General features: G+C 51.4%; 6 protein-coding genes and 2 non-coding genes across 8 annotated transcripts, besides 1 other annotated feature; 4 read left to right on the top strand and 4 right to left on the bottom strand.

Moving 5' to 3' along the window:
- Nucleotides 1–322: 322 nt before the first annotated feature.
- gmdB (general amidase GmdB) lies at nucleotides 323–1,529 on the bottom strand (the record flags this gene model as incomplete). Its single annotated transcript, XM_001268394.1, has 4 exons — nucleotides 323–832; nucleotides 889–982; nucleotides 1,006–1,166; nucleotides 1,224–1,529. The coding sequence occupies 4 exons, from the start codon at nucleotides 1,527–1,529 to the stop codon at nucleotides 323–325; spliced, it is 1,071 nt and encodes a 356-aa protein (XP_001268395.1).
- A 365-nt stretch (nucleotides 1,530–1,894) lies between these two features.
- On the top strand, nucleotides 1,895–3,512 carry ACLA_086690 (NAD(P)/FAD-dependent oxidoreductase; the record flags this gene model as incomplete). The annotated part of the gene is made up of 2 exons (XM_001268393.1): nucleotides 1,895–2,521; nucleotides 2,574–3,512. The coding sequence occupies 2 exons, from the start codon at nucleotides 1,895–1,897 to the stop codon at nucleotides 3,510–3,512; spliced, it is 1,566 nt and encodes a 521-aa protein (XP_001268394.1).
- A 340-nt stretch (nucleotides 3,513–3,852) lies between these two features.
- On the bottom strand, nucleotides 3,853–5,222 carry ACLA_086680 (uncharacterized protein; the record flags this gene model as incomplete). Its single annotated transcript, XM_001268392.1, has 3 exons — nucleotides 3,853–4,331; nucleotides 4,597–4,806; nucleotides 4,979–5,222. 3 exons carry the CDS (start codon nucleotides 5,220–5,222, stop codon nucleotides 3,853–3,855), a joined length of 933 nt encoding a protein of 310 aa, XP_001268393.1.
- Nucleotides 5,223–8,536: 3,314 nt separating this feature from the next.
- On the top strand, nucleotides 8,537–10,622 carry ACLA_086670 (putative MFS transporter; the record flags this gene model as incomplete). The annotated part of the gene is made up of 7 exons (XM_001268391.1): nucleotides 8,537–8,734; nucleotides 8,792–8,862; nucleotides 8,923–9,214; nucleotides 9,280–9,351; nucleotides 9,428–10,129; nucleotides 10,208–10,312; nucleotides 10,377–10,622. 7 exons carry the CDS (start codon nucleotides 8,537–8,539, stop codon nucleotides 10,620–10,622), a joined length of 1,686 nt encoding a protein of 561 aa, XP_001268392.1.
- Nucleotides 10,623–11,406: 784 nt separating this feature from the next.
- Nucleotides 11,407–11,437: a microsatellite.
- A 1,098-nt stretch (nucleotides 11,438–12,535) lies between these two features.
- On the top strand, nucleotides 12,536–14,126 carry ACLA_086660 (arrestin (or S-antigen), N-terminal domain protein; the record flags this gene model as incomplete). Its single annotated transcript, XM_001268390.1, has 2 exons — nucleotides 12,536–12,737; nucleotides 12,793–14,126. The coding sequence occupies 2 exons, from the start codon at nucleotides 12,536–12,538 to the stop codon at nucleotides 14,124–14,126; spliced, it is 1,536 nt and encodes a 511-aa protein (XP_001268391.1).
- A 444-nt stretch (nucleotides 14,127–14,570) lies between these two features.
- Nucleotides 14,571–14,681, bottom strand: ACLA_086650. The gene has a single exon. It is a non-coding gene; the product is annotated as a tRNA-Leu (tRNA).
- An 854-nt stretch (nucleotides 14,682–15,535) lies between these two features.
- Nucleotides 15,536–15,646, top strand: ACLA_086640. The gene has a single exon. It is a non-coding gene; the product is annotated as a tRNA-Leu (tRNA).
- Nucleotides 15,647–15,936: 290 nt separating this feature from the next.
- utp10 (snoRNA-binding rRNA-processing protein UTP10) lies at nucleotides 15,937–21,561 on the bottom strand (the record flags this gene model as incomplete). Its single annotated transcript, XM_001268389.1, has 4 exons — nucleotides 15,937–16,382; nucleotides 16,439–16,583; nucleotides 16,634–21,125; nucleotides 21,185–21,561. 4 exons carry the CDS (start codon nucleotides 21,559–21,561, stop codon nucleotides 15,937–15,939), a joined length of 5,460 nt encoding a protein of 1,819 aa, XP_001268390.1.
- Between the last annotated feature and the right edge of the window lie 35 nt (nucleotides 21,562–21,596).

Here is a 21,596-nt window from a genome sequence, read left to right as displayed (position 1 = left end):
CCTAACAATTTGCTCTCCTACCGTCGTACCGCTGAATGAAAATGGTCATCCATCCGCATGGCTTGATATTTATTTCCCTTTCGAGAAGAACGTGAAGATGAATGTAGCTCGCCCACGCTGATTGGCCGGTGCCCCTCGTATACTTTTCTTCCTCTGGAATCACTACTACTACTTGACTACTAAGAAAAGGTATTCTGCACTTCGACCTCCAAGTTCATTCCTCATTCTCTTCACTTACTTCATCGCCTCTTCTAGCCTTCACCGTCCGTGGTCTTCCAACTTACCCCAGAATAATCAATCAAGCATGTCGGCACAGCCACCGTCAGAGCAACCATGGCACGCCGCCTTCCCCGCTCCGCGCAACACAGCCCGCGGCATCTCCAGGGAGGAGATGATCCAGTGGATGCGCGAGGGCAAGCAGGCCGATAGTGAGGGTAGTTGGCGATGTAGATGGCTTGTACCAAGGTGCTGCACTCGCAGCAGGGTCATATTTCCAGGGTTCGGCGTCTAGGACTGTCGACATGAACAACTCGATATCGTCCAAAGAATGTGCCAAAGGACCTGCCGCAGGCTTCAGACCGGGTATGCCCTCCATAGCGATATCCCGTACTTGGCCACCATAGGGAATGCGGTCTGTGGTAGGCTTGAAGCCATACACGCCACAACAAAGCGATGGAATGCGAATTGAGCCCGCAATGTCTGTTCCCACCCCCAGGACAGAACCACGGAAGGCTACCAGGGCTCCTTCTCCACCACTCGATCCTCCAGCCGTCAAATGGGTATTGTGGGGGTTCAGGGTACGGCCAAAAATGTTGTTCTCGGAATCACCTGTCTACATCACATGTCAGCTCGGCGAAAAAACAAGAAACCCTTAGTCTATCAACTCACCATCATCGTCTGTGGGATATTCGTCTTCGCATAGAGCACGGCGCCCATGTTTAGAAGCATGTCCACCAATGCCGAGTTGGAGGTTGCCGGTTCTCTCTCTCCAAGAAGGAGACATACCCAACCGTAGTCTGGACACCTTCCAGACAGAAACTGTCCTTGATACTAACAGGAAGACCATGTAGCGGACCAACCACCTTCTTCTCTCTCAGGAGGTATTCATCCAGATATTGTGCGCGCTCAAGGGCCCTGGAGAAGAAGTGCTCGGTCAAACATGAAGTCTATCAATCGTCAGCCGCTTCCTTGATCCTCTATTGTACAGCCATGCATTCTCGTACCAATGGCTGCGCAATGGCTGCCCGCTTACAGAATGCCGTCGTCACAGCCAAGGAGGTCAGTTCGCCCTGCGCCAACTTCAATAGGAGTTCTGTAGCGGTATAGCGCTCGGTGATATCCAGCTCAGCCTTTGAAAGGATGCCACTGCGACGTACGACATGATCCTCAATCAAGCGGCCGTGCGAGGGGATCAAAGCCAGGAACTCAGCGCCCAGGCGCCATTCGGACGGAATCTGTCCGTCCAGCTGCTTGCGCTTCTGCGTAACAAGACGACGCCACTTCTTTGTGGGGGTGGTATCCTGAGTCATTTTTGAAGTGTGATACATCTTACACAGATGCACCATCCGTCCCTGTAGTAGATTATATACCGAGATCAGGGGTCTTCGACCCCTCACTAGGATATTCCATCATTTCCGTAAATCATGGGGTATCTGCCGTCGTACTCCGGGTCGGCATCATTTTTTAGTCTTAACGCTAAGATTGAGATCTGAGGATAAAAGAGAGTGGGCGTCCACCTTCCCAGTCAGGCTGGTTGATTGATCCCTCCTGATAGGCAGCATCAAAGATGGCCTGATAGGGTTGCCATCGCCGAATGCTTGCCCTGGCCTAATAAATGCCACCGACCCACCGCAGTCTGGAAAGATCAAACACTGGTTGATAACATTTCTCAAACATGGCGTTCGTTCAAGCTCTTCTCTCCAATCCCACTGTTCCAGCCGAAGAGCGGCAAAAGGCACTTGACCGTGCCTTTTCCGACCCAGGGCTACCGACAACCAAACCTACTACTTCGTTCTGGTTGAGAAATCCGCATCCTACCCTCGCGCAAGCGCAGTCCTCCAATCTACCCTCCGAAGCTGAAGTTGTCATCATCGGATCTGGAGTAGCCGGGGCCTCGATCGCAAGGACTCTCCTCAAGTCCCGCAAGCCGGGAAAGGAGGCCGGTTCCAGACCTGCTGTCGTTATCCTGGAAGCCCGCGATGTCTGTAGCGGCGCTACTGGTCGCAATGGCGGTCATATCCTTGAGACTGCGGAGGAATTTGTAGACCTCGAGGAGTCGATCGGACTGGAAGCGGCCAAGATAACAATGAGGTTCCGGATGGCTCATCTGAAAGAGCTACTGAAGACAGCGGATGAGTTTGGACTGACGGAGGAGAGTCAAGCGAGAAAAGTACAGTTCCTCAGTGTCTATTTTGACGAGGAAGGATGGAAGGCAGCTGTGCCTCGTCTGAAGCGTTTGAAGGAGTGCTTACCAGAGGAAGCTGCTGAGTGGAGATCATATGATAAAGACGAGGTTCCCAAGGTAAATTGCACACTCTTGATATTTCCTTCTGCCATGACACTCATGCATTTAGGAATTCTGTCTTCCACGTGCCCGGGGCATTATTGCGGGTCCAGCTGGTGCTGTCTGGCCATATAAATTGGTCACTGGCATACTGGATCGCTTGCAAAAAAAACACCCCGAGGATCTTCGGATCGAGACCAATACACCGGTTACAGGGATCCAAGATAACAGCAGCCAGGAAGAATCTTCGTTGCGGTACTCAGTCGAAACGACCAGGGGAACCATTCGCGCTCGGCACATCGTCCACTGCACCAATGCCCACACTGGTCACCTGGTCCCCGGATTGAGAGGCCGCATCTATCCAGTCCGAGGACAGATGTCCGCTCAGAACCCTGGGAGCAAGTTCCGCGGCCAGGGCGCAGAGCACTCCTGGATTTTCAACTATGAGAAGGGATTCGACTATCTGACCCAGTTGCCGTCCAGTAAGCGTACTGACGCAGGCGAAATGATGATGTTCGGAGGCGGTTTCGCTCACGGCGAGGGTGGTGGCATTGGCGACTTTGGCATTCCCACCGACTCGGAACTCAGCTTGTATGCCGACATACATCTTTCAGGTGCGTTGAGCGCGATCTTTGGTCGCGAAAACTGGGGTAGTGTTCCGGGGGAAAGCGTGGAGCAAATGTGGACAGGCAGTTTGGGCTTCAGCTCCGATGGCTTTCCATGGGTGGGAAAGCTGCCCAAATCATTGACTCAGAGAGGCGAAGGCAAGGAAGAAGGCGGCTCTGAATGGATCTCTGCTGCATTTTCGGGAGAAGGTATGGTTCTGGCGTGGCTCAGTGGCAAGGCTCTAGGGACAATGTTGCTGGCTCATGACAACAATTTGGCGGAGACTGAGTCCGCAGACCTCTCCTGGGTCCCAGAGCAGATGCTGGTTACTGAGGATAGGGTGGAAAAGGCTGTATTGCCTCGTAAAGTGGATTTCCATCCGTCCTTATCTGTAAATCACTGAGTGGTTCGAGTGTATAGCTACAGCAGCAGTCCAATGATTTCGATGACTTAAACAGTTAGATTAATCGCCATCATATATAAATAACCATCTGAGACTACTTCTTTTCTCTGCGTACGCTCTATCAGCCAGTATACTCGCCGTGAAGATCGTAGTGGGAAGCAGTGCGGTAGGAGCATGATGATCCGAATGCTTCATAGCTCATTAAGTTGGTGCTGTAGAGGTGTTTGTATCCAAGCAAGAAGAACGTGATAAGATGATGTCCATCAAACGAATTGCTTGAATTCAACCTCTGAGCAACTACAATAGATGAAGAGGGTAAATGACAAATGCATCACATCTATCATATGCTTCCAGAAACGCGCTCTGTCTTGCCCAAATTCATCCGCTCGTTCACTAACGCGTCCACCCCATCGAGCCATTTCATCCAAGTCCTCCCTTCGCCCATGGCAAGAAATCGCTGCACTCGCGTGTACGATCGCACTTGCTCATCCTCCTCTTCGTTCCCGGTGGCTTGGGCGCTATTCTGCTCCCAGATCTTCCACGCTTCATCGGCTGCTACCCATGGCTTTTGCCCATTGGTGAATCGAATCCATGCGGCGGCGAAGTCATTAGCCATGGCTTTTTCTTCGGAATTCATCTCCTTTGTAAGATTAATGAACAGATACAACAGCTCATGCGCATGGTAAGCAGTTTCCTGGAGCGCATTTTTGAGGCGGGAGCGCTGGTCGAAGTGATACAGAAAGAGCGCCCCCGCCCCCCTCCGCGGCTCCCCGAGGCGTCTGCTTGCTCGTGCAGTCGCATAATTGGGAATCTTGAATACTGCATCGCCACATATATGTTCCATGCATTCAAGAAGCGTTTCATGTGGCAAGTATGAGCATATGCCGTATTCCTTCAATATCTGATCGGTTTCGGTATCATTCTGGATATAGTCTTAAAGAGTTGCCCGGATCGAGGTAATATCATCCTCTAGAATATTCAGATGGAAGATGACCCCTTCGTGGTACGTGTCCCTCAGCATGAGAGCCTCAAGCCAAGCCGGTGGTTCCTAGGTCTCACGCGGATTTCTTTCAGAGGGACCAACCATCCCGGCAAGGATTGCCTGTTCCAGAAAGCACTCCTTGGAATCCGGACGTCGCATTGGCGAGTTCCTGCCGGGGGCTGCGGCGAAGACAATTCAGGGCACCTGATGCCGACAGGTCGATCTGGAAGTATTGAGAAACTGCCTGGAACTGTTTCTCATGCTGCTCCATAATCCAAGGAGGGATGGACACAGATAATCCAGACATGCAAACTACACGATGAAAGCGTGGCGCATTGACCGCGACAAGCTGGTTGCTGATCGATATGCACCGGCCGACTCTTCAACCGCAGTTACTCGGTCTGGATCACCTCCGAGGCTCTCGATACAACGCTGGACCCATTCAAAAGCCACCCGCTGATCCGTGAAGCCGGAGTTTCCGCACCCCTAGAATCCGTCGTCCTGAAGTTCACGCTGAGGGCCTCGTTGGCTACAAAACCCCCAAGGCCAACTCGATAGTTGAAGTTGACACAGATAATGGGCATCTTCATCTCGACACTCTGGGAAACCAAGTTCACCGCATCAAAGATGGAAAAATTGGCGCCTCCGTACATCAGTGAGCCTCCATGCACATATACCATGACTGGAACCTTCCGATTTGCGGGGGCGAAAGGCAGTACGATGTTCATCACGAGCCCGGACAATTCATCCGTCTGTGGGACCTCGGGCTAATGAGGAGCTGGAGGAACTGGGACGAAATCGTCCGTATCACCTCCTTCAGTACATGGCCGTGGACAGTCATTCTTACAAGACAAGACTCAGCATGGTTGTATCAGAAGAGTCAATCAGTCATTGATGAGAAACCTGACGAATCGTAGCCTGGTTCCGTCATGGTATTTATCCTTCCAGGAGCTCTGCAGTGTTGAACGGGCCCATCGCTTGGTCAAGGCGGCGTAGGGAATGCCACAGTATTGCTGGACTCCGTTTGTATACTCGAAGCCCTCCACCCTTCCAAGGGATGGAATGCCTGCTGAACATTTAGGAACAGGTTCCTGAAACGACATCCTTGTAAGTCATCTCCTGAAATCAAGTAATTGTTATTAAGCATTGGCCTTAGAGCAGAATTAGCCTGGGGCCTTATACTTGTTTCATCCAAGTCGCGACGAACACCATTCGGGATTGACTTTCGAGAAGCAAACCATCAGAGCACTCGCCAGTGAACTGAACTGAACTGGTCTGAATTGTCCCAACCCCAGAGATATTACTTATCGGAATCTTGGGACACAAGTTGACGGAAAGATAGTAGCGCGGAGGCGTCGATCTGGGTTGTGGTTCCTTCTCCGAAGCTACTCTCGAATAGGCAGGTAGACACTGGGACGGACTCATTGGATCCTCCCCGCGACACCACACGCGGCTTTTAAGCTACTCCGGGGAACTGGATTCGTCTCTTGTCTCAGTTGTCTGGACTCTGGAAGTCTGGAGCTATCTCCGTCAACCTAACGCTACTTGACAATATATTTTTAGTCTCCAAAGAGGCATGTCGACCCCTAGTCGTTGATCTCATCACGGATGGTACTTGATGTCCTTGTTATCTGCCACCTCGTCAAGTCGTTCACGCTGATATCGCTAACTCTAATGACCCTATAGTCGGACCTGCAAACCTAGACGTCGAAAGTGCAATGGCGCTCGCCCGACCTGTCATACTTGCATTGAGCGCGGACTAATTCGCGAGGGCTATGAAGTGCGATTACATTGGGGCACTGGGATTGCATCGCGGGGTCGTTTCACCGGCGCAGACACACCAGTAGAATCCTCCATCCCACGCCGAGCGAAGGGTCGACGGCGAGATCAAAGTTGAGGAAAGCAACAGCAACAAGAGGGGACAAGCTCTGAAGAAGGACGCTCTGTTATCCTCCTGGAGGTGGTATCCCTCGAGGTATGCAGGTCAATCTGCCCTTTTGAGCACGTGGTTTTTTGACACAACAAGACGTAGAGTCGAATCCAACGACAGTACCATTCTCGATACAGGTTGTCGGAAATACACCGAATAACAAGCAACTATTCCAGCAATGTAAGAAGCATTTTCTTGAATAGATACTAGCCTGTTATCACGCACGCGGCACGACTGATTTGGGGAACAGTTCTTTCATCGGGTATCAATATTCTACATTCAACAACAGTTCACATTGAAGTGCTCAGACCACGGCTACAGGTCTTGTGCCAGCAATCAGAGGCGTTGTATTTGATCTGCATTACACTACAGTCCTCAATGAAGCAGGAATTGAAACCCCCTTTTCTATGAGTACTTTGATTCCGCTTTTTAAGTTTCGCAACGAACTTTCCCACAGCGAGACCAATCTAGAAGACGGTACTTTAATCGCCGGTTTACTTCTTTGTACCATTGGAGTAAGTGGTGTCGCCAAACTTGTTCGTCTCAGGATGTCGGGCTAGATCTAACCATTGTAGGTTATGCACGAAATACCATGGACGATGCATTTACAAGGAATATATAGTATCCTCCAGCTGCGTGGTCTTGAAATTCTGCAGGATCAAGGAATGGCATTCCGCATGCACCTTTCTGGGGTTATGGGAATCATGGATCTTCCCACGTTTGCCATTGGCCGCCAGTATCCCCTATCTCGGGTTCTGGAGACGCCACTATCGAAACCGAAAAGCCACTAATAAGGGTTCTAGAGTCGACGACGTTGAGATTGTAAGCAGTTTGCCAAGGTCCTTGATCGATAGTTTCTCCTGCCTGGGCGATGGCGGTGCCACAGAGCTGGTTTTCTGGGATTGGTCAGGAAGGGAAGGAACCTTCCTTCAATATCAACTTTGGGAGAATCCTACCCAGTGACCATTTCCTATGGCGAGCGGGAGGAACTAAGACTAGAATAGCGACAGATCCGGCGTCTTCGTCAGAGTGGCTTGAATCTACCTCTGCAGATGCTCCGTCTTCTTGCTTCGGCGGCGTCTACTTAGGTGGGAAGCGCTGGGCCATTTGCGACGTCCAGGCGGATCGCAAGACAAGGCCGTTCAAAGTGGCTCGTTCCACACGACAATACTGCCCTTTGTATGTGCTATTGGCAACTGCAGTGATTGATCGAGGGTCTAGCAAGATCAATTAGACCCAATGCATTTTGCTTTTTTTTGAGGCTGGAAAGCGGCACGCCGTTAGCGACACGAGGGACCTCCAACATCTGAGTAACAGCCATGTTTATGGGACTGCAAAGAGGTTGTCGAAAAGATGCAACGATCTCATTTGCTCCAACCGTAGATTGTAGATCATGCATGGACATGAATAATATGTCGACTCGGCATCATGCACGAACGGACGATGACTGGACTGTATTAACTCTGCTGCCTCGGATAGGCATATCATGCATGCCTCGACTGCATCGACCTGCCTTGTTAGTCTAGCTGATAGACGACGCCACCATCAAGCTTCCCGCTTTGAGGACGATTATTTGCGAACCTCGGGGGTCGGCATTTTTCAACAAATCACAACGATAAAACTGAGTCAGGATCAAACTGTGCTGGCGATATCGAAACTTCCTTGGCCACTCTCTCAAAGAGGCAGGTTGACGCGTCATGGCCACCACCGACCATCAAGTAAGTTATCAACCATCTTCCAACGGTCCCTTTTTTCGCCTCCTCCAACAAGTGGACCGTGGCTTCTATCAAACTTTCAAGTAGGAGACTTTCTTATCTTGGACCCAAGTTTGTTGACTTACTTCCCCTCATTTTTCCGGGTGGATCTGAACTCCGCTTGGTCTGGTACCTCCTGGTGCCTTATCGAGGACACCCCGGTTTGTTCGTGCGAAAAGCTTGTGTAAAAAGCGACAGGAATTGCTGGGTTTGTTTATCAGGCATGGATGCCCTCGACTCAGCAGGTGATGCTTCCTGTTGATGCTCAATAGCGTGTAACTTGGATACACTGGACTATCTCCTTTTTTATCGATTCATCAGATTCTACCAGTGGCATTGATGGAGAACTCTCAGCGCGATGGATCATCGGGCCTTCACCAGGAGATCGACCTCCCTCCAGGAACATTTCTTCTCATCCAGGGTCGGTCGATTCCGGATATCTTCTGCTGCTGTCAATGTGGTGTCTAACTGTCATGCAGGTGGAGAGGCAGAGAGCAATGGCCCTCGTACAGTCATCCTCAGTCCGGTGCCATCAAGCGATCCCAACGAGCCGTTGGTCAGTCCTTCGGATCTCTTCACAGGCCGACATATTTTACTCACATTCGACCTTTAGAATTGGAGCACACTGCGCAAGACATGCAACTTTGGATTGGTATTGGCGGTGACCTGTCTGATCTTCACCTCGTGAGTCCCCCTACCAAGCCGCAAGAAACGGATTCTGATATCAAGTGATTCACCTGGCAGGCTCATGATCCAAACAATCTTCTGGCAGCTGATGGTGGAAGATCTGGGCGTCACATACGTCGAACTCAACCAGGCCATGTCCGTCAACTATGTCGGTCTTGCGACGGGTTGCGTGTTCTTCATCCCTATTGCGAAGAAGTTTGGGCGACGACCAGTGTATCTGATATCTACCGCTCTGATGATGGTAACGTCGTTTTGGACGGCGAATCTCAGGAGTCTCACCGAGCTGTACATATGCAACCTCCTCTCGGGTCTGGCAGGTGCGACAAATGAGTCGATTGCACAAATCACGGTTTGTTTACCCTTCTGCAAGGCCCATTTGATCCAGTTGGATGATTACTCAACTCATGATCCTAGATTGTCGATCTCTTCTTTGTGCATCACCGCGGAGGCATAAATGCCCTGTATATGACTATGGTGATGTTTGGGGTAAGTGCTGGCGGCGAACTCTCTCTCTCTCCCCTCCTGTGTCATATCGCCCAGACTTATTATGTTTTGACCACAGAGCTTCCTCACTCCCATGGCGGCTGGAGCCCAAGCAACACGGCAAGGATGGCAGGCCTCCTATCAAGCTGTGGGCATCTGCAATGCCATTTTGCTCGCTCTTTTTGTATTCTTCTACGAGGAGACCAAATATTCCAAGGTTATCGAAGGTGTGAGTACCACCAGCGACGATCCCGAGCAGATCTCTATCAAGGATATCAAAGCCGATCGGAAGGTTGATATCGAAAGCCCGGCGAACGAGCCAGAAAATGGTGCAGCCGATCACCATGAACTGGACCACACCATTCCCATGAAGACATGGAGACAAAGGCTAGCGCTGTGGACGTACACTCCGGAGCCGATTTGGCCCTACTTCTATCGCCCCTTTATCGTGCTGGTGTCCTTCCCAGCCGTGCTGTTCTGCGGACTACAGTATGCCTGCGGCATCGTGTGGCTGACCGTCTTGACGAGCGTAATTGCTCTGGCGTTCCCCGCGCCACTATACCTCTTCACTCCGGAACAGATTGGCTATATGAGTCTTGGCCCGTTTATAGGCAATATTATCGGTGCGTTCTACGGAGGGTTCATTGGGGATTGGTCAATTTTGTTCTTCGCTCGGCGCAACAAGGGCTACTATGAGCCGGAGATGCGACTGTATATTCTTCATCTCCCTGCATTGAGTCTGTGTGGCGGTCTGATCATGTTCGGGGTCACGTTGTCCAAGGTACGCTCTTTTATTGCTCTTTTTTTTGTTTTTTCTTTCCTCTCTCCCTCAAAAAGAGCTATAACTGACGGGGAGTAGGGCATGCATTGGATCTGGCCGAGCATCGGGGGAGCCTTGTTTGGCTTCGGAGTGGGTGGCATTGGAGACGCAGCGCTGACGCTGGTGATTGACAGCTATATGGATGTAAGTGCTACCTACCCCTGGCTTCAATATTCTCGCATCTCTCTGACTGAGTGGATGATGTTAGGTGACCGGAGACGCCTTCACGGGCATCGCATTCTTGCGCAACGCATTCAGCATCGGCATTCCCTTTGCCGTCATGCCGTGGCTGGAGCGAGATGGCATGTCCAACATGTTCATTGCCTGCGGATTCATCAGTTTGGGTATTACTTTATTGACTATCCCGATGATCATGTACGGCAAGCAGTTCCGCCGGATGACGGAAGCTCGCTACCGCCTGATGGCAGCGAAGCAGGGATTACGGCATGATTGATTGTCCTCGAAGCTTGCCTGACTTGGTCGCAATTACAATAATGGCGCAAGACGTCAAGGGGGTCTGGTCACCCAACTGCCGCCAAGTCAGGGGATCTCAGAATCGGGATTCAATTCTGACGTGATCGGGTGATCCCGTGGGACAATATCAGGCATGAATATAGCGTACTTTTTTTTTTTTTTCCAAAGCTTCTGGCCCATGGAGGGGGCATGAATGAGCCATATATATCCCCATAGCAGTCGTAGTAATATATCTCTCTCTATTGCAGAATTCTCTCAGGACTCGGCATGGTCGAACCGAATGGCACGGTTAGGGGCGGCTAGAACTGGAGCAGCTCCATCTGGTCTCGAATTTAGCGTTTACTCACGTTGGGACTGACATTCTGCTTGGTTTGGATCATTTCATGTTAAGATGAGTAGTTGGAATTGTGGAAGCGAGATAAGTTATTCGATTCTATCCTGTTATATTTTGGCGATACTTATGGTATACGATAGGAAAGTAAAAGATTAGCCGAAGTGCAAGCGGAAAAGTTAATTTGACTTTGGGCGCATCAAAGGGCGTGACTAGTAGACTTAGTAGTAGTACATAGATACTTATGGAGTACATGGCACATCCATCGAAGGACATCGATCCAGGATCCAGAAACTGTCACAAGGCGTGGGCAATTAATAATGAGTCAGTTAAGCCAAGTAACTAGTTACTCCGTCGTCAGATAGAAAGACAGAATTAGAATTGATATTCATGATGATAGTCAATCGGATCCATCGACTATCAAGGTCCTCTGTGTATGTATGTATGTAGGTATAATGTATGTAAGTGTGGCATGTACTTTTTGTGTAGAAGGCTGACTGATCACCAGTTCACTATTGTTTGATCACCTCAATAATTGAGTCTGATATTCCTCACTTCCCTCCCTCTCCTTTTCATCCGTTTCATCATTTTCATCCTTCTCCATCATCAAGTATCTATCTACTACTCGTAACTCCTCGTATCATAGTCTCCATCACATCATTCTGGATTTGTCATCAGCACTGCCTCTCATCTTATACTCTCAGTCAATACGAGTCTTGACTCTTTAGCCTCGTTCGTTGTCATTCTCAGGGCGTGGATGGAGCGTTTCCTCGCGACCCCCCTGCAGCCAATCGGTTCCGTCCAGCCTGACGAAGTGGATTCCATCTTGCATTCTTGCAGGCTTGCAGCCATCATCAGCACTCTACATGAGTCTCCTCAGTCTAGTTACAGGCTTACATAGTCCGGATTCTGGACAATGGCTTGTCCCTTAGTGGTTCTCTAGCCCAATCCACATGCGTGCCCGTTGCTCCCTCACTGGCTTGATTCGCAATCCATAGTTGATCGTCTGCCAAAGCATTCATTCATCGTCCATCGAGTTCTGCTCCTGCTTCGAAAGTCTATACTTCTCCAGGGTGACTCACGAAACTATACTCGTATCGAGGATACAAGATGCACTCTTTCTTTCAATGGCTCATCCGGGGGGGTTTCCCCTTGAGTTTAAATAAGTGGTCTTCAAGTCCTGTTTCTCCCCCTGTTGTAACTCGATCAGTTTTTTCCCCCCAAATCAACCATTCTGTTGTATAGCTCCACCCCGGCCTCTATCCCATTACCATTACCCAACAGCAACACACCATCCACCCCCATCCCTACATTCGCAAGTCCAGATTTCCGGCGGCAATTTCCGCTGTTTTCCTTCTTTTTCCTGCGAACTATATCATTTGTCTTTTTATTTTTTTTTTTTTGTTTTGTTAGAACTGCAGTTCCGAGCCCGGTGTATAACTCGCGGGTTTTCCGGGTCTTCCTTCTATAGTTCTGCGACTCGCAAATCCTCTGTACTACGACTTTGATAATCTTCCGTTGGCCGCGGTGCGCATACGCGCTCCTTCCCCCCCTCAATCGCTATGGCAGCTTCTATTCTCACCCGGGGCTCCAGCTCTCTGGAGGCCATTACCGGACGTTCGCGTCCCAAGATCCAGATCGAGCTGGCCGGTGAAACAAACGGCCTCGTCAGTTCCTATACAACCAAGGACCACATCGAAGGTACGGCGACTATCACAGTGGACCGTGATACCCGGTTTGAGGAGGTTGAAATCACATTCGAGGGTACGCCAGGCATTCCATTGCGCCATGACCTGGTAGCATGCTAATGTAGGACTAGGAACCTCGAGGACTGCCGTCGAGCGTGCCTCCTTCCCTGGACGGACGGGCGCCTATCAAACATTCCTCAAGCTGCGTCAGCCCATTGAAGACGCTGCGTATCCAACCCCCCGCATTCTTGAGAGTGGGCGCACCTACCAGTTCCCCTTCACCTTTGTGGTGCCCGAGCGCCTCCTCCCCCAGGTCTGCAGTCACACCAAGACCAATGCTCATGTGGAGCGCTCCCACACGCAACTCCCCCCAACGCTCGGGGATCCCATGCTGGCCAGCAATGGCAAGACCCTGCTGGATGACATGGTCCCAGAAATGTGTCAGGTCTCCTACCTAATCTGCGTCTCCATCCAGCGCAAGCCCACCTCCGAGAGCGGCCCTTTGCGCAAGATCCTGGCGTCGGCTGGGAAGAAAGTGCGCATCGTCCCCACAGTCGAGGAGGAGCCGCCATTGAATGTCCATGATGAAGACCTCTATTACTGCACCCGCAAGGAGAAAGACGTCAAGCGCGGATTTATGCGTGGCAAGCTCGGCCGGCTGGTCATCGCCGCCTCGCAGCCCCGACCCATCCAGCTGATTGCGCCCCAGTGCGAAACCAAGGACTCGGTGGGTAGCGTGGCCACCGTGCACCTGCGCTTCGATCCCATCGGCAACGAGCAGCCTCCCCAGCTTGGCAGCGTCTGGTCTAAGCTGCGCGTGTCGACATTCTACAGCTCTGTCCCCTGGGAGGACTACCCGTCCGCGATGGCTTCGACCATGTGGGCGCAGGCGGGTAAGGGCATCTTCACGGAGACTGTGCCCCTGTCCACGCTCTGCGTCGCATCCGCGCAGTGGACCAAGCACTCCACTGCCCCGGGCTCTACCCGTCGGGATTCCCTGGAGTCCACCTCGTCGTCCGAATCGCTAACTGGACCTTCCGCCTCCTTCGTGGGGAGCACTTACTACACTGCCTCGGTTGTGGTGCCCATCACTATTCCGGCCACCAAGGCGTTCGTGCCAACCTTCCACTCCTGCCTTATCTCGCGCATCTACACTCTCGACCTGAGCATCTCCTACCACACCCCGAACGCCAACATCCTCACTCCGAGCACCTCGCTGCGGCTTCCGCTTCAGGTGACCTCCCAATCCCAAGCCAAGGCGCGCTCCAAGACTTCCGTTCACGAGATCACTCTCGAGGAAGTTGATGCCGAATTCTTCAGTCCTCGCAGCGTCGCTCCTCCATCCGACGCGGTCGATGTTGCGTCGTGTGGGACCCGTCTGCCGCTACCAGGGTCAATCTCCATTGCGCCTCCAGAGTACTCGGAACTCAGGAGTTCTTTGGCACCCGGTGTTGCTGCGGGTTGATTCCACGTTGCTGGCGTTTAGTCCCAGATGATCAAAAGTTTAATTATGTTTGGCGTTGGTTTGTTGCTTATGATATATACCCGTCCATGATACCATTATACTGTTTGTTTGTTTGTTTGAAGAGGAGCGCTGCTGCATTATTGCATTTGATCTTTGGGGGTGCTTGGTTGTTATATGAATTAGATATAGATAATATGAAATGATAATACGTTACAGATATCATTGATTATTCTTACCACATGGTCGCAGGCTTATCTACCTTGTGCCACAGTGGGGGTTTAGGAGTTGGGGCTAGCTATCTGAACCAAGAAAGAAATGTGGTACCGGTGGGGTGGTGAGATAGCGAGTCATAGCGTTAACAGCCACGATAATTCCACTCCCATGCGCATGGAATTAGGAGCAAAGCAAAAAAAAATTATAAAGAAAGAAAATAGAAAAAGATATTGACAAGGGTGGGATTCGAACCCACGCCCCTTTCGAGACACGGAAACTAATGAATCAGTTCTGAGGTTCAGTTCCTGAACCGTGCTCCTTAGACCACTCGGACACCTTGCCATTGGATATGTTTTGGTCAAGATATTTGACAATATCAACCAAATCAACAATAAAATTGCAAAAAGTATCGGAGTATCAGAAACTGAGGCAGGGACGGCTGGGGGTGTTGGGTTGCATCCTAGAAGGATGTGGATGCTATCTGTCTAATCTATTAGCTGCGAAATGGAGTATTAGTTCTTCGATCTGTACGGGGCAAGTTCTGTATTGAGATGGTCCTATGTATACCTATGATCAATGTTCGTTTTGGGGCAGCTACTGTACCCACCTGTTGATATTGTGTACTCCGTAAGGATCTCTAGGAGAGAGAGAAATGCCTTAGCTACCCAGTGCGCTACTACTCCGTATATGGGTCTGGATTCGCAACTCGCGGTAATGTTGGTCTTTTGGCCGTATGGTCTACTGGGTAGTATCGTGCTAGTATTCTTATCTATTGGCGTGATCTGGGGACCGCCTAGTCTTGTGTTTGTTTGAATGTACCTCATCTCTCTTGTCGGACCTGTGGTGGTAGCACTACCCTACCCCGCACGCCCGACTATCTGGGACATTCTGGTCTTGGTGGTGCTGAGTGGTGTCCTTCTCCTGTCTCCGTACCGTGCTAGGTATATATATCTAGTTGCAACTAACCATACCTTAGTTTACAGTTTACACAAGACACCATTTAAACCTACCTAGCAACAGTGCCTGGCACGATGTAGTTGCATTTGAAATTCTGCTACACTATAGTCGTATCCCTGATTTATATATCTCTGACGTACGAACCATACAAACAACAAAGGCACAATCCGAAGGGAATAAGCCAGTGAATCAATTTGAGATGGTCATAGATTAAGAAAGCCAGGTCATCATCATCGAATGGCAAGATGTCCGAGCGGTCTAAGGAGCACGGTTCAGGAACTGAACCTCAGAACTGATTCATCAGTTTCCGTGTCTCGAAAGGGGCGTGGGTTCGAATCCCACTCTTGTCAATATCTTTTTTATTTTCTATTTTTTATTTTCTCGCATCCCTTGCCCATCCACATCGATTCTTGATATCCAGTTCGAGGGCTATGACTTATTGGAATGCATGGAGTCCGTTTACTCCCCTTGGCTGATTAGCAACGGAATAGGTCTCTATGATCTCGCTAGAAATTGTCATGAGATTATCGACAAACCAGTCAATCTGACTTTTTACGCAGAGTATATACAAGCACAAACAAAGACCGAATGCTTTTCGAAACGCCAGAATGCCCTCTTCCCAAGGAAACACAGTGAAAGACTACGTCAACATGTCATCCAGCTTCTCACCAAGCACGTTCTCAATCTGCTTGACCCATTTGCGCACCTCGCGCTCGACATTCTCGTCCTCGTCCTCCATCAGCTCGCTGATGTACGGCAGCATCTCCGGCAGGAGCGCCAGCCACTCCTCGCCCAGCTGCTCCGTAAGGGACTGCTCGGCCTTGAGGGCCGCGAGGCGGGTATGTGGGTTCTCGCCGCCTGCGACTCTGTTGCCCGTGGGGCCCGAGGAGGGTCGCAGGAAGCGCATCAGCAGGGTGTTGAGGTCCTTGTGGTTATCGGTTGAGTCGGCGGCGATGGCCAGCTCGGTGATGGTGGGCACGGCCTCGGCGATCACCAGGGCGGCCGTGGAGGAGTTCGTGGCGTGGGCGAGCTGGCTGATCAGGGGTTTGGAGATCTGGGTCAGGTGCGAGGGCGATTGCCAGAATTCTATAGAACGATTAGTTTTGTCGCGGCGGCTGGGCTTCTACAGGCAGAAAACGTACCGTCTTGGTCGTGCTCAAAGGCGCTGCGGAGCAAGCGCATTGTCGCCAACCAGAGAGATTTGGTGTTCTTGTCCGAAGGACTGGCCTTTCCAAGAATGGAGACCACGCTTTCGATGATGTAGCTGGCATAACCCGTGACGATAGACTGATTCTCTTAGCAAACATCAAAAACCCAAAAGAGACCCATATACATACCTGAAGAGTCCCAAAGAAGACCTGCAAGAACTTGTAGAATGTGGTGAGGCGGGCCAAGCTGCCCTGAGTATCCTTCTTGGGAAGACCAGCAATAGCCCAGTCCTGGAGCTTCGTGAAGATCGGACGGAAGGTGCTGTCGTTCAGCTTGTAGATCATCTTGATAGTCACATCATTGACCGACTCCTCGATCTCCTCAATGTCCGCCATCTCAAAGGTGGCCTTCGATCCCAGAGCGAGTTGCTCCCGACGCAGATCAAAGACCTTGAAAAGGATGCTAGTGAGAACACCAATGTTTTTGCCTGTAGCGGACTTGGGATGTTTCTCGATGGCAAGACTGACCACCTCCAGCGTCTCCTTCGCCGCAGCTGGTCCGGCCTGCACGGCGTATTGCCAGTTGCGATCGACTGCCCCCAGCGTCGCGGCCATGTCGACCTTCCGAGCCATCATCCGCAGTGCTTCCTGGCGGCCGTCATCCTCACAGTCCTCAGCATTAGCAGACTTGAAAGACAGAAGGAGGATCTGATCCAGAATGGGGCCGGAGATCATGTATGGGATGTGAACAAAGAGGGCCGAGAACAGCGAGAAAGTGGCGTCGTGGAGTCGAGAGTTCTCCTTGCCCTTTTCTAGACTCACTTCCAGCAACGCCAGCGAGCGACTGAGCGCTTCCGGGAGCGCTGGGATCATCGCCTGGCCGAGAACATCGGCCATGGATGCGAGACACAAGACACCCATGATGCGAATGCGGTCATCCTCCTGGCCGATGCAAGCCTCGCTAGCAACAACTTGAGCAGCACTAACAACCCTCGACGGGTCCTTCTTGCCGTACTTCTCGGCGATGCGATCGATACATGCGACAGCGGCATGCTTGAGCAGAATATCCGGCGATGAACGAACAATATCAACCAACGTGGGCAAGAAGTCAAGCACGCGGATCTGCGAGGCGCCATCACGCTCGGGGTTCTGACGGAGACGTCCCTCGAGGAGTCGAAGCACCTTCCGGCGGAGCTCATCGCTAGGCCGCTGAAGCAACACCTCGATAGTGTCGAGGAAATCCACAAGCGTCAGAGTGCCAAACAATGCACCCAGAACATCGCTGTTGGCCTGACCGACGAGCTTCATGCTCTGCACTGAATCGCCGATTGTCAGGACTTGTTCTAGGATCCGAGAGAAGAGGGCTCGGATTTGTCCGATGACCTCTTCGTCCTCCGATGCAAAAGCCTTGGCCATTTTGACCTTGAGCGACGAATGCTTGAACAGGTAAGCCAAGTCGCGGAGCAGGTCCACCGCAACCTTTTGAGGCTCGCGACCGTCGTCACTTCCAATTCCAAGAAGAACCTGCGAAATGCTAGGCTTCGCCTTGAGAGAGTCGGTGACCAAGTCGAGGTATTTGTAGTATGTCTGTAACTTCGTTAGAAAAGAATCTCCACAATAGAAATGGACTCGACGAACCGTAAGCTCCACAGGAGCACTAGCATCGGAGACGAGGCCGGTCATAAGGACTAGAACATCCTTATCCATGGCATATCTGTTAGCCAGCATCGCCAAAACGGCAAACAAGAAATCTTGCGTGCCCAACTTGGTGATCAAGGCGTGGAACAGGCGCAGACGACGGTGAGAAGGAATGTGCTCGAAAGCAGCCGTGAAGCTCAGCAGCAGCTCCGATGTTCCCGAAACCACGTCGCGTTTCTGGTTACGCAATGACTGGATAAGAGCCGGCACGACTTGATCGATGGTCTGGTCAATGACTGATACCGAATACTCGTCATCCTTGCGGAGGACACTGGAGCCCATGAAGGTAAAAATAGGCATCACGCTGTGCAGCACTAGCTCAGGCGCGATAACAGACAGACCGGATACCAGAAGGAGAGCCGCGTTCTGTACCTGAGGGCTCTCCGTCGTCCGCACGCAGTCCACAACCAAGTCGGCGCGAATGACAGATGTATCAAACTGCGCCTTCGCGCTCTCCTTCGACCGGTTGACGATGGCCAGAAGGCTACCAAGTGTCAAGCTGAGCAGGTAGCTCATTCCAGACTGGATCTGGGACTTGAAGTGATGAAGAGCAGCGAGGGTTTGGAAGAGCCCATCGGCAAGCTCAGGGTGAGTCTCTGGTGACGAGCTGTCCACAAGCTCCAGAATGAAAGTCATTTTCTCCATGACCTTGCCGAACTCCGCCTCGTCCTTCACAGTCATCGCAATCATGTTGCTCTGACTAGTGCGTCTTCTCTTCGGGGCGGGGCCGACAGCCTCCATATCGGTGAGGGATACAGGGATCTTCTCCAGGAATTCAATTAGCACAGATCCCGGCAGCTCGACGCTTCGGAGAAGGTTCCTGCAATTGTTTACAAGAGCCGAGTCTGAAAGTCCGAGTGCAATATCGAACAGCTGCTCAGCAGCCAAGACCTGGCGATCCTCGGACACTCGAGCCCAGATGTCCTTCACACGGGCAAAAATAGCAGCGACGAAGGTAGATCTTAACGACTCCGAATAAGGACTGACGTTCGACAGGAGTAATGTCAGAGCATCCTTCTCCTTCGGTGTGACGATGGTAACCATTTGACTCTCGACTTCGGAGACCGGAACCCGCTGTTTCTCGCAAATGTCACTGACTTCTTGCTCACTCAGTCCTCGCCAAGCCTTGAGCAGAGGCTCCAGCTCTTTTGTACGGGTGGTTCCACCAGCCTTATCGATACGGTTGAGTAAGCCCAGCAGTCCGAGCTTGGGTGTGAAAAGTGGGAGCTGGATGGCATGGGAGCACAGGAAGGTGAAGAAGCTCAATCTCAAAGGTTTCTTGAGCTCGGATGCATTCGGGTCAACAGATGCTCCTCGAAGAGTAGTCTCAAGGACCTTGCTGATATGGCCTGGATCAAAAATGCATTCCTCCAGGCTCGGGAGCACCGCACGCTCAAAAACCTTCTGCGCGTCACGGGTAGGAAGCCATTGGACGCTCTTCGATTGCTTCTCTTGGCCGTAGATAGTGTCGCGGCCCCAGACGTTTTCCCCTTTCTTGTGCTTCTTGTAGATACCCCCAATAGCGGCGAGAGCTGCTGCTGCTTCGCGGCGGATTCTCTCCGACGGATCTGCGAGGGCGACAAGAAGGAATGGCAAAATTGCCTGGAAATCCAGGTCCAAGTTGGACGTGGATGTGAGGAAGGTGGCGACTATGTTTAGAGCCATAGCACGGGTGCCAATAGGGTACGGGCCGGAGAACACCCTGATGAAAAATGACAGATATTGGGGAGATTTGCTGACCTCGGACTTACCAAGGACAGCCAAATCCGAGAAGACTTGCGTTTTTTCCTCTGAGCTGGCTGCCAGTGCAAAGGCTTGAACAAGTCTGTCGAAGACGGGTATGGATTGTGCGCTAAGGAAAGAGCTTTTGAACAATTTCTCCCCGACCAAAGCTTCGAGAGTGGATGAGAAGCCGTCCTGCTCTACTACCTTCTCCGCATCCCCCATCACGACATCCTCAACAGCACGGGGTGCAGGGGCAGTAACAATAACCGTCTGCAAATTGTGTTCGATTGCGGCAGTGTCGAAAGTCGATTCTGCAATGGTCTTCTGGAAAATTGGTTGCAGAAATTCAGATTGATTGAATTCTTGGACCAGATCAGCCAGACAGGCCTGAGTGTCCAATGACATAGTGCCATCCCTGTGAGCATTGCTGGCAGCGTGGAGAACCATGGCCATCGCCTTGCTCGTTTCCAACTCTCCCAGAAGTTGTGTCTGGAACACCCGGGGCAAAAGCTCTAGGCGCGCGGTGTCCTTGTGTTTCGTGAGATCGTCGACACAGCCGGCGACGACTCCAAGCAGCAGATTGGAGGTTTGATACTGGGAGGAGATATCGGTCAACCGCTTCACAATGTCGTCTAGCCGCAGAATTGCCTTCAACGCTCGTCTAGGCAGCCTAGTTTCAGGCTTCTGCTGTGCCAGAACAGCCAGACAAACCAGGCCTGACTCCAGTGTCTCCTCAGTCCATGAACCTGCAACTGCCTCCATTAGGCCGTCGAGAAGCTTGTCTTGGAGGGACGACTTTTGCGCGAGAACCACTGAAACCATGTAACAGCCAATAACCAGTTCGGAGACATTCTTCAGCGCGAATCCATCGTTCAGGATAGGAAGAATCCGCAGTATGATGTCCTCGTGCTTCTGTTTCTCAACCTCTCGGCGACCGGAGCGTGATGAATCCAACATTCCCGCAACCGCCTCAGTGATGATTCCAGCCCAGAATGCCAAGAGCGCATGGTGATGCGCCTGCTGTCGGCTGACGGTGAGCACGTAATTGTTGACAGCCGCCAGAAAGGCTCTATTTGTTGTGGCGCTATGCACGAGCGGATGGCGAGGTGGATTGAGCAGGCCCTTCTTGTACGGAATGAGAATTTTGAAGGTCGGCGTCAGATCTTCGGGAAGGATGGACAAAAGATTCAGGAACAGGGGAGTGGTGTAATATGGTAGGAATGTAAGAATCGTAAACTCTGTGTTATATTCATGAACTCTGCAAGCCGTGTTAGCCCCAAGATTCAAGGATTCGTAACTGCACCAGCTTTATCGCACCTGAAGCGCCGGATGAGCCAGTCAACGGCCTTCACGGCCGGACTCAACAATAAGCGTCCTCCAACCAGAGCAAGGAATGCCTCCAAAACCACATCGAGTTCTTTATTCTGAGCTGCGCTCAACTGCGTGCGATCCTCGGTCTTGCTCTGCTCGCTGAAAATTGTGCGCTCGAAAGAGTTGAACCGTGCATCGAGCTGGCATAGCTCTTGAAACCCTTCAAAACATATTTGATAGACGGTATCGAAATCCTGGGTGCCAGCAACCTTCCGGTCGAAAATCAGAGACTGCGAGTGCGATAATCTCTGCGCCTTGAGGTCGAGCTGGTTTGTCGACTTGGCCGCGATCTGCGACAGCTGCGCGGCGAGGGACGAAGCCATTGTCGATGGGAACTTCTGCTTTTATCGTGAATCAA

This window comes from Aspergillus clavatus, genomic scaffold (genome assembly GCF_000002715.2).
Source record: "Aspergillus clavatus NRRL 1 1099423829806 genomic scaffold, whole genome shotgun sequence".
In the NCBI taxonomy this organism is placed as follows: Eukaryota; Fungi; Ascomycota; class Eurotiomycetes; order Eurotiales; family Aspergillaceae; genus Aspergillus; species Aspergillus clavatus.
Note: the sequence above shows the minus strand (reverse complement) of the source record. Positions and strands in the feature narration are given on the sequence as shown.